The following is a 12,500-nucleotide window of genomic DNA, read 5'->3' as shown; positions in this document are numbered from 1 at the left end:
GGTGAGGCACACACAAACACACAAACACACAAACACACAAACACACAAACACACAAACACACATGCTGGCTTGGATGCACACACAAACAAAGAGTGGAACTTTTCTTAAAGGGGCAGTTGTCATGACAGCTGTCATGTTCGTTTACAGTTGTGTCTTAACATCAATGGAGCAGAACAGATCTAGCAAGATGTGCCCTTGCACTAAGGCCATGTTCAGACTAGGAGGCCAAATCTGATTTGTGAACTTTAGTGACCTATTAATGACTTTATCCAGATTGGTTTTATGAGTCTGGACGCTCCAAGTCTGATTTGTGTCACTTGTCCCAAACCACATATGTAGGTAGTTTCCAATCTGCTTTCGACTGATGTGACTTGAGTGGGGACGCGCAGATCCACCAAATCTGATTTGAACGTCACTCGCAACTCGTCATCAAATGCTTCTGCGCAGGAAAACCACATCACCAACGTACGTATTTACTGACGCCCACGTCGTTACCATAGCAACCCATGCAGATAGGCTGTTTAGGTCTGGACACACAGATCCGACTTGAGAATCAGATTTGTGGCACACTCCCAAATCAGATTTGGGAAACCAATCAAGATAATGATGATTAATGACTTTATCAGCAAATCAGATTTGCCTGTAATGTGAACATGGCCTAAGACTTGGGCAAAAGATGTGGCCCGTGCACATCTGCTTGTACATTCACAAAGGCCTGCAATTACTCTTTAGCAGTCCCTGCATCGCAAACCAGCTAGTCAATCTTTGGACCAGTTCTCATCCATCTATTCCTGATTCCACGCATCCCTGTAAATACCAAAGGTCATAACTAAAAGCTCTCTGCTGTGCCTCAATAGTGTGCAGACACTGTCTTTTGGTCTGAGAGTACATCTCTCAAAGTCCTCTCATCATCTTGGCGTTATCACGAATAAATTCCTGAAAGAGGTCACGGTCACAATTAGTCCAACGATATTAATTGTGTTTAAAATTTACAATGTCATTAAATCCCTCCTCAATAAACCTTGATCCTTTGATCTCCAGTGTCATCTTGTTATGTTCTTGAGCTTTTTTTGTGTGCTTAAAGTCGAGCTGAACCCAAAAATGACTTTTCTTTTCTTTTAGTTCAAATACCTGGGTATGCAGTGCACCTATTTAATAATGTATGCAAAACAAATCACAAAAATCAAATTTCTTTAGTTTTTCACACTTTTTGACATCAAAAGTTCATTTTTCAAGATTTCATTGATAACAGTAATTTACAGTTTGCTGACATCACCTAGTACTATCAAATTCCTACCCTATTTCAACCAATCATATCACGACATGCAGCTGTCAATCAAATCTTCATTTCAGGATCATTTTCTCTTCCAAAATGAAGGGGAAAATGGTACCTAGTGCCTGTCATCTGGCAGAGTTTCTAGCCCATAAACGAACTACTAACTTGAGCAATTATGCAAACTAAATCAAACGGTCATTTGTAAGAATGCAAAGAAATGTAACTGGCTCGTTAAAACACGTATTCCAGGAATATTATTTACATTTATAACGATAATGCGTGCCTCCAATGCGTGCCTCCAAGCCTGACAGCCTCCCTGGCTGTCAGGGGTCGTCTCTCGGAGATTCCAGGCGGGCGGGGAGCACCCATGCATCGGATTGTCCGCTCGTTCCGCACGAAGCCGGTGGCTGCCTGGTACTCCGCGGATCCCACTCGCGTAGCACGACAACACGCTGAATCCCACCAGGATTTGGGGGTGGAACACGCCAGGATTGGCCAATGCCAAAGCCAGTCCTCAGAATTGTCAAATAAAATCATCGACACCGCATGGTCCGCCTCTCAATTTGTTTTCAGTCTAAAATGGACTCAGATGCATGTGACGAACGGGTTCACCTCGTTCCATCAGGTTTTAGAGTAAGTATAATCGCAATGCAGCTGATACATTTTTGCACTATATTTCACTATATTGAGACATTACAGTCAGGTTTCAGAACATCACTGATACTCCTTAATACTGTAGCGAATCTGGGTTTGACCTGTAATGTGGTGCTTCCGTGTTAGCTAGGAACTGATATGTGTGGGTGTGTTCCTAGGGGGAAGGGGATATATGTGACCAGCGGCCGGGGCGGAAGTCAGTCTAACCATGAGAGGGGGTTGGAGTGGTTGCATGAAGAGCTAGCAGCGAAGCTAGCGGCTAGGAGCTGTTGTGAAGCCAAGAATAAAAGCCTGTACCAACTTCAAGTCTCCGGTTCCTTGGACGAATACCCGATTCGTTACAGTGGTGTCAGCATGTGAAGCGGTAACGCCTCTGAGTCGGCCGAGAGGGGAGATAGTGGAGGAGGAACGACAAAAGAGACGGTGTGTGGTGCGGCTTTTGGGCTCCAGACCTAGCGGTAGCAGGCTAGCTGCGTGTGCTAGCTGCTAAGGGCGCCACGTGTGATGGTGCGCAGTGAAGAATGGCCATTGGGGAACGGGAGAAAAGAGGAGCTGACGACGGGGATCAGCTCGGTGCTGGCGGGCATGGAAGCCCGTTTGTTGAGAGAGGTCAGGCTGGCGGAGGCGATTCCTGCCTGGGCAGTGGAGCTGTGGCGGGCGCTGCGGGAAATCGGGCGGCGTGTGGACGAGTTGAGCACAGAGGGAGCGCAGTGTGGAGAACGGCCGGAGGAGCCACAAAAGAGACTGTGCTGGACTTGCGGAGAACCGGGCCACGTGGCGAGGTGGTGCCGAAGCGGTCCCGGGAGACGGACCGGGTATGCGGAGCAAAGGTACTGGGGACAGCAGGGAGCCTGCTGGGCATGCGGTGCATTGGGACACATAGCCAGAGAGTGTCAAGAAGCTGTCGAGGACTGGAAGACAGCGGGAGAGGAGAGACGTGCAGGCGGCGGACAGGTGAGACTTTGTTGGATGTGCCGTTCGCCTGAGCACTTAGCCAGAGACTGCACTGAGAGTGTGAACGCTGGAGGAGACACACAGCCGGGGGAGCAGCCGGAGCAACAGGCAGAGGAACAGCGGAGCAGTGCAGAGCCGGTCATTCAGGTCAGGAGAGTGTGGACTGCGTGTCCAGATGGACGGGTGTTGCTAACGCCGGAGGAGCCTAGCTGCTCTGCAACCCCCACGGTAGAGGACATCATCTGCAACGCTGTTACACGCTCGTGTCTCCGGGTGAGCGAGAGGGGTCAACGCCGGAGGAGCCAGCCCAACCTGACTGCTCCACACCCCCCACGGTTGCTGTGAAGGAGGCCGAGGTGGAGATCGCGGCCGGTTGTGGTACCCCCGCTGACCTCAACACGCCGCCCCCTGGGGGAGCGGGACGGGAGAACGAGCGAGTGCAAGAGGTGGTCCTGGACGACGACGACAGGGTCATCTGGGATGTCGACGTGTATGAGTGGGATCGCAGACAGATGGAGGATGCGGATATCGGTCCGGTGTACGGGTGGGTAGCGGCCGGACGCCGGCCCCCTGTGGAGGAGACTCCTGCCTGGGCAGTAGAGGTGATGCGGGCGCTGCGGGAAGTTATGCAGTGGGTGGATTTGATGAGCACGGAGGTAATGCAGCGGGGAGAGCGGCCGGAGGAGCCGCGGAAGAGACTGTGTTGGACCTGCGGAGAACCGGACCACGTGGCGAGGTGGTGCCGAAGCGGTCCCGGGAGACGGACCGGGTATGCGGGACAACGACATGGACAGCAGGGAGCCTGCTGGGCATGCGGCGCGATCGGACATCTGGCTAGAGAATGTCAAAAGACTGTCGGAGACCGTAGGACAGCGGGAGAGGAGAGACGTGCAGGCGGCGGGCAGGTGAGACTCTGCTGGACTTGCCGGTCGCCGGAGCACTTGGCCAGGGACTGCACTGAGAGTGTGGAGGCCGGAGGTGAGACACAGGCTGGAGAGAGTGTGAGCAGCCGGGGAGAAGAGAACGTTGTGACAGATAGAACGGTGCTGCAGGGGAACAGCCAGAGGGAAGAGAGGGACATCGTCTGCAGCGTTGTTACAGTCGAGAGAGCGACACTCGTGTCTCCGGGTGAGCGAGGGGGGTTACCGCCGGGGGAACCGGCCCAGCCTAACCGCTATACACCCCCTAACGTTGCACTGCGGAGAGCCGAGGGGAAGATGGATGCCGGTGGTGTTCGCTCTGCTGCCCTCAGCGCGCCGCCCCCTGGGGGAGGGGGGCGGAAGAACGAGCGAGTGCGAGGCTGGGAGGACGACGCCAGGGTCATCTGGAGGGTCGACGGGCGCGAGTGGAGACGCGGGCGGGCGGAGGACGCGGATGTCGGTCCGGTGCTCGCGGGGGTGACGGCCGGACGCCGGCCCCCTGCGGAAGAGACACTCCGCCGTGTTCGTCCATTTGGCTACTGGGACAAACAAAAGGGGGGACCGAAAAGAGTGCTTCAGGTGGGACAGAAGCTGGGAGAAAGGGGGGATGGAAATGGGGTTTAAAAGAAAAGTTAAGGAAAATGTGGGGGCTTGTGTTTAATTGAGATGTGGGGGTTATTGTTGAATGGGAAATGTGGGTTGAATTTAAAGGTGTGAAAAAGAAAGGAAATAATGCAAAACTAGACATTATGGAGTGCCTAATGGGAAACTAGACATTATGGGGGTACCTAATGGAAAACTAGACATTACGGAGTACCTGATGCAAACTGGACATTATGACGGGGGTGTTGGTAAAAAGAAGGGACTAATGGTGGGGAATTGAAATGTTGTGGGGTTTGTGGGAATTAGAATTTGATGTGGTGATGGGAAAAATGTTGTGTTGGGTGTGTTTGGGTACAGGGGGATATGTGTGGGTTGTGGGTGTCGCGTGGGAGCGACAATTAAAGTTGAGTGGGGGATATGTAGCGAATCTGGGTTTGACCTGTAATGTGGTGCTTCCGTGTTAGCTAGGAACTGATATGTGTGGGTGTGTTCCTAGGGGGAAGGGGATATATGTGACCAGCGGCCGGGGCGGAAGTCAGACTAACCATGAGAGGGGGTTGGAGTGGTTGCATGAAGAGCTAGCAGTGAAGCTAGCGGCTAGGAGCTGTTGTGAAGCCAAGAATAAAAGCCTGTACCAACTTCAAGTCTCCGGTTCCTTGGACGAATACCCGATTCGTTACAATACTAATTACTGCCACTAATAATACTGCTAATATTAACCTATTAATATGAACTACTAGGCTGCTACTAATACTACTACTACTACTACTAGTTTCTTCTTTCGAAACAGTTCATGCTTTTCTTTCGTTGCCAGGAAGAAATTGGTTGCAGCCACCTTTCTCCCTGTGCTTGACTATGGTGATCTGTTGTATATGCATGCTCCTGTCTATTGTCTCCATTCTCTGGATACTGTATCATGGTGCTCTGAGGTTTGTCCTCACTCACCACTGCACCCTATATGCCAGGATTGAGTCACCCTCTCTGGCTGCATGTAGGCTCACCCATTGGTACATGTTTATCTATAAATCCATCCTTGGATTAATTCCATCGTACCTCTGTGGCTATATTTCTAGAGCCCACAGTAGTTACCGCTTACGCTCAACCGATTACTACCAGCTAAATGTCCCCAAAATCCTCACGGATCTTGGCAAACCTGCTTTCATGTATTCTGCACCGACAGCTTGGAACTCACTTCAGAGCAACCTGGACCAAACTGAAGGAACTTGTTCCACTTGGAACTTTCAAAAATCTAATCAGAGACATAGAAGTACAGTAGGGCTCTATCGTCCCACTGGCCTTGAATTAGCGCTTAGCGCCAGGCGCAGCCCATATTAGTGGCCGTGGACCGGCGTAGTCGATATTTTCGTGTCGGCGCTACACGGCCTTAAGCATTATAACCAGGGCTGGTCACTTATGATTTTCAGAAGGAGCACGTGTGCCCCTAAGTTGAAAAAACTAGGAGCACACAAAGAATTTTAGGGGCATGATAAAAAATTTATTAAATAATGCGTTTCTCCTTAATAAAGGGATATTAGCAGACATTTTTAAACAAAATAACATTTATTTATATATATATATACATCTTGTTCTCCTCGAAAACGAGCCAGGGAAATGTTTTCTGCCAGAAAACATCTAAAAATAAAAGTGTTCCAGGTTACTGGACAGAGCTTTTCTTTTTTGTGTAAATACAATGAATATAAAACAACCAGTATATCCCACAGCTATCATGCATTTACTTTTCCAAAAGAAAAAAGGTGCAACAGAACAGGGGCTCCAGATGGAAAGTAGCCTATGGCTAAATCTGTTACAAAGCATCTCTTCCCCTATGGTGTTTAATGTTTTTTTTTTATATGTCCCTGCCAAATAAACGAATAAATAAATAAACGTCAAAATGTTATCCATGGACAAGGAGTTTATAGCCTATAGGTCTGGAGCCCAGACCTTCGAAGCCATGCCCACTCTACAGTTGTGGATTTGGCTGTTATTGAGTAGATGAGGAAATGAGTTTGAGTTGACTCAGTTTGAATATCAGAGTTTACACACAGTCAGTTTTTGTTAATACGCCATCTGGAAAAAAAATCATCTCGCACAGAAAACCTTGCACACTGGTCCGATGCGTTTTATTATTATGTTCGTTGTTCTATTCGCAATATGAAACAAATAGTCCTATCCTGTATCCACGTTACAACGTGACTGACAGATAGCAGCAGCAGCTGATCTGCAGCAGGCCCCTCCGCAGCTTATTTTCGACTTGCATGTGTGACAAACTGTAAAATTTCCACAATGAGTGCTGGCGTGTGTTTCCTTTTGGCTGCTTGCGGTGCGCGCACGTCACGTGAACGCGTGCATCGTGCAGCTGCAGGTAACCAAACAAAAAAAGGGGAAAGCCGACCGGCGCACAGAATCGGCTATGTGGACTGACGAGAGATCACATGCTTTTTTTAACCAGTCACCATTGGTTCAAGGCAACGCTGTGTTGCCTTCAAGTGAACTGGGACACAGGCTCTCAACTTTAATGCCGTTCTGATTTTTAAGGCTCTGAAAATATATATATATATATATTGAAGGTCGAATTCTGTACTCGCACACGTGCCCCAAAAGGCATTTTGCAATTCGCACTGTTCTATTTTTAGTCGCTATGTGAGTAAAACGTGCACAGTGACCAGCCCTGATCATAACCACGACTTTTTAGCGTAGAATTATTCACAACGTGCTCATTGGAGAAGTGCAGTAAAGGAATCACAATGTCCCTTTCATGTTCCATTCCACGGAGCGATCCAATCCGGAAAAGCCCGACCAAAGCGTTCTGAGCCCCCCCCCCCCCCCCCTCCCTCTTTCATCCCCGTCTGTCTCCATATATATTATTCCATATTATTATGCTTCTCAAACCAATCAAACTGCAGTTTAAATACTGCAAGCATGTAAATACGCTACACTATAGCAAGATCAACGTGAAAAGAATGTTCTAAACGCATCGGCTAGAAAAATATAGCCTATCCCTGGATGTCATGATGAGATTAGATTGGTCAAAGTTTGGGCAGAATGATATCGTTTTCTCTCGCTACCTTTTCTTCTCCCCCACTGCACAGGTAGGATGATGCAATGAGAGGGGCTCAAAACTACGGTATAACAATTTTTTTTTTTTCATCGGTCATTCTGCCTGTCTGACGAGCGAGAGAGAGGGAGTGAGAGAGAGCGAGAGGGGGAGAGAGAGTGAGATGGCAGAGGAGAGCTGCGCACAATTACGCACAATAATATCCCCGGCGCACTGAATAGGCCTGGTTTTCAAAAGCGCTAAACGCTAAGTTAACGCCAGGGGGGAAGATAGCGTTAGGCCGGTATTTAAGGCAGAAACGCCCATTCTGGCCTATTCTGCCACTGCACCACGCCTCTTCGGCGTTAAGCGCATTTCGGGGCCTAAAAACATGATGCCATCTTCCCGAGGCAGGCGCAAAGCATGTTTTTTTTGCGTTTAACTCCAGTTTAGCGCCTAAGGCCAGTGGGAAGTGTCAGAAGATAGGGGCCTGTAGATTCTTTTCTAATATTAACTGGATGCTTAGATAGATAGTGCTGTAGTAGAAGTGGTGATGATATTAGTTTTAGTATTGAGTATAATAAATCTATGCAGTAACTTAATTTATAGTGAATGTTTGAAGCATGAGACATGCTGTCCTGAATATGTATTACTGCAATTCCATGGGACGCTGACTATGGATGACTATATCTACTTTATAGACTGGTGTGTTTGTTAACAACAATGTTCGGCAATAGAATTACAGAATGAAAACATTTACCAGTTGTGTCATCTGAATTTAAATGTCCCAAATGTTCCCTGAATTTAGACGGAGCAAAAACAAACACAAGCTCACATGCACACACACATACACACACACACACACACACACACACACACACACACACACACTCACGCACGCACGCACGCACGCACGCACACACACTTACTCACTCACTCACACACACACTCACACACACACACGCACGCACGCACTCACGCACGCACGCACGCACACACACACACACACACACACGCACTCACGCACGCACGCACACACACTCACACACACACACTCACGCACGCACGCATGCACGTACGCACGCACGCACACACACCTACACACACACACACACACACACACACACACACACACACACACACACACACACTCACTCACTCACTCTCTCACACACACACACACACACACACACACAAACACACACACACACACACACAGACACACACACCTTATTTGAAAGGTGAATTGGTGCTGATGATGCATGGGTGTTTGTAATGGATGAGGGCAGATGAGATCTGTCTCAGATCTGGGGCCTGTACTACGAATGTTGGATAAGAAGATCCAGGATCTGTCCCTTGATCTGGTTTGTCTAAACCAGATCAGCTCGATTGTAATAATCCAAAAAGGTTCATAGTGTCTATACTTTACTTAGATTGATAGGTTTTCTTTTATATCAGACACAGGTTTGTGTTCCTACCTGACATGTTTCGACGGTAATACTTCCGTCTTCTTCAGAGGTGTCACTAGATGGTGTGTGACGTGTCTTTAACAGCTGATGTTGTTTACAGAGGCGTGATCGTCCTGTCAGATTTGACATTGAAAAGGAATGTGAGAAGGAGACAACAAAAAGGCAGACACGGGCTATAAAGGAACAGGCACTACAAGAAAATCTCAAATCAGCAATCACAGATCACTGCAAAAGGGAGAACCACATTATGGACTGGGATAAGGCCAAAGTCATCCGCACCCAGGACAACAAACACCAGCGCTGGATTATGGAGGCAGTGGAGATCAGGAAGCGGGCGCAAACGACGATGAACTGGGACGAGGGGGCTTACATGCTTTCCACCACCTGGAGCAGCGTTCTCAAACGGCGAAATGACAGCGAGGGGCGTGGTCGTCCTGTCAAATCTGACAGGACGATCACGCCTCTGTAAACAACATCAGCTGTTAAAGACACGTCACACACCATCTAGTGACACCTCTGAAGAAGAGGGAAGTATTACCGTCGAAACATGTCAGGTAGGAACACAAACCTGTGTCTGATATAAAAGAAACCCTATCAATCTAAGCTCGATTGTAGTTAAAGGAGAACTTACCTCCAAAACACTTTTTTTCAGCTTTTAACCAATATATATGACTTTGGGGGTGATGTGTGAAGAATTCTGGTCAGAATTTCCACATTTGACACCAAACTGTTGCCATTTTACCATTTGTATCATTTTTCAGCAGCATAACTGGCATAAGCGCCCTCTAAGGGTCGAACACTGCTTTTTTTTTCTTCTCTCAAATGAATGGGAGATTTGGTACAACCTGACGTCAGGTTGTCCCCAAAGACTATGGGATTTCAAGATAATTACTCCCCTACCCCCCCTGTTCCCTTTCGGCTCCTCAGAACTCCAAGCCTATTCTTATTGAAGTTTGCTCTTAAAATACTGAACCAAACGTCGTCAAAGTTGGCACATGTCTTAATTATAGTTAGTTTCCCGCTGAATGTGTCACTACTTTATTAATATCTTACCTGGATAAGCTCGAATGATGATGTTTATATTATCAGTCCGAGTTGGAAGCACTGTCTCCAGCCCAGCCAGGCGGGAGCGGGCGGGAGAGAGTCGTACTGTAACCTCATGCACTAGCACCAAGCTCCGGGCGCGCGCGCAGCAGCAGCAGCAGCAGCAGCAGCAGCAGCAGCAGCTCTGTGCTCTCAGAGCACAGAGAGCACAGTCTGACATTTCCGCGGCTATCAGTCCGACTTGGAAGCACTTTCTCTCGGCCAGTCTGCTCTCTCATGCACCCGCGGGGGCGCGCGGCAGCAGCACACAGCAGCAGTGAGAGGCGGGGGCTTTCAACAGTCTGACATTTCAGCAAACAAATCTTGTCGCAGTTTAGCGGACATGTAAAATATAACGCTATACTACGACGTGACAATGTGACAAAGCTTCTCTAAACATATCGGCTAATATAATATCATCACTGTGTACAAGCAACGCCAACTTTTCTGGAAATCAAGTCAGCAGAGCAGAGCGACTGGCTCTGTCTGTGTGTGTGTGCTGCTCGGGGGGATTCGCATGGGAACAGTGTGAGGAGGAGAAGAGCTCTGCGCTGCCTCCTGCGCCCTGAGAAGAAAAATCAGAGGTGTTGTAACTTTCAACAAGAATCACGAAAAGCCCCAAAACGCAAATTAAAAACGGATTTCATTGCGCGGTTTATCTCTAGTTAGACGAGGGAATTACGTGGAGAAATCTCGCATTGTGTTACCCCAGAGCGAGAGGTTTGTCCTCACTGTGTGCTGTGTGCTGCGAGCAGCGAGGCTCTTAACGTAAGTTTAGACAAGCCACGCACACACACATGGGACAAAATGGGACAAAAATAATTAAATTTCTAGTTCGCCACTGAATGGCCAAATTGATATAACTATCAACCATTTCAGGATTTTCTGTTTCCATACAGGCCACCAGCGTTGGCTAGTTGTTGATATTTATAAAGATATTGCCCCTCTCAAATAAATTATTTTTGAGGCAGTAGGCAAACTGTAATGGCGTCGATTTCCGGAAAAAAAATCTTGACTTAACACAGCCAAAGAGTCTAGTATAGACAAGAGTATATGTCATTTCTTGGTTTTTTCCATAGGTATTTTCAAATCACTGTTCTAATACATATCTAGGGGGTAAGTCCTCCTTTAACTTGTACTACGAACGTCGATTGCCACTCGTTAACGCGAACCAGATTTTTCTAATCTAGCTGGGAGCTCGTGCACATGAAAATGCCCGTGCACTGGAGCTCGTGCCCGCAAAAGAGGCGTGGTTTTTAACAACTGCCAATCACAGTGCAATATGGACTTCTCCAACTCCTACAGCGCCAAACACGCCTATTTCCTCATTGAATGAAACCGCAAATACAAATCTGCGTTGGATATTATTACTGTTCCCGAATGACTGTCTAAAGTGACCACTTTTATCCACACCAGTAATTTCTTTGAAGAGCGGTTTCGTAGGCTATCTACAGCTCTCTATCTACAGTACAGTCTTTTGTGGAAGCAATGTGTAATCTATCTCAGTCCAAAATCCGTATGTATAGACCATTTAGGCTCAATGAATAATAATGATCTCATGATGTGTTTAGTCGCACTGTGCGACTAAACACATCATGAGATCATTATTATTTGATTGAATAATTCCTATAGGCTAATCAATAAAAAAAAGAATGATAATTAAATAAAAAAATGCTTCTGAACTGAATCGACACGTTACGTGCGGGCATAGATTTCATTTATAAAAAATAGCCTATTTTGTGGTCACATATATAGGCTAGGCTATTGTCAGCAGAGTCGCATATCTCCATATTTCATATAATGATGCTGGAAATATAAAGTTCATCATACATAAAAGCAACACAGTTGCAGCTGCAAAATGCAGGAGTAGCCTAGATATGAATCATCTTAATATGATTAAGATGATTAATCATCATGATGATGATATGTGCAGGTGATCCCATATTAAATTGCTTAGATGTAGTAGGCTATTCTAGCATGTAGGCTATGACCATTTCAATTCCAACCCAACGTCAGTCTCAGCTCCCTTGCGCACACGGCACCGTGCGCTTTGAAGACGTTTATGTAACCTTTTTATGCCGGTTTAGTGATATTTCTCCACTCACTATTCAGCTGCAATCGATCAGCGGGGTCAAACAATGTATCTAGGCTACTTGAGAGCATTAAAATGAATATATAAAAACATATTCCAAAGTGGTAAGTAGGGCTTAATTAAATTATTCGTCCTTGATTAATTCAACATTACAATTCGTGCTCCTTCCTAGATGGGAAACTCATCCAGAAAGGGGTTGGCCATTTTTCCAAACTGCTGATTCGATTGGTTCGTGGGCGGTGTATTTAAGGTCTAATCTTATCCTTGCAACTTAACCTGCTGCGGACCAGGTTAAGTGTGAAGCATAAGTTGCTATGGAAATATATGTCGGTAAGAAGTTAACTTGCTTTGTAGTACGGCTAAACCAGGGTTAAACCTGAAGTTACCTCGCTAAACCACTAATCTTGCTTTGTA

General features: G+C 47.1%; 1 protein-coding gene across 1 annotated transcript in view; it reads left to right on the top strand.

Annotated features, from left to right (window-relative positions):
• The window catches only part of LOC310782896 (calcium-binding protein 8-like), a gene marked incomplete at its 3' end in the record, with an annotated part of 61,024 nt that overhangs the window by 144 nt on the left and 48,380 nt on the right, over nt 1-12,500 (top strand). The window contains exon 1 of the mRNA XM_083643685.1: nt 1. This exon is cut by the window's left edge and continues 144 nt beyond it. Within this exon, the coding sequence (XP_083499811.1) occupies nt 1 (1 nt within the window). The remainder of the gene's footprint in view (nt 2-12,500) is intronic.

Source organism: Poromitra crassiceps, assembly GCF_964638095.1.
Source record: "Poromitra crassiceps genome assembly, chromosome: 1".
NCBI lineage: Eukaryota > Metazoa > Chordata > Actinopteri > Beryciformes > Melamphaidae > Poromitra > Poromitra crassiceps.
The sequence above is the reverse complement of the archived record's forward strand: the minus strand, read 5'-3'. Positions and strand labels throughout refer to the sequence as shown.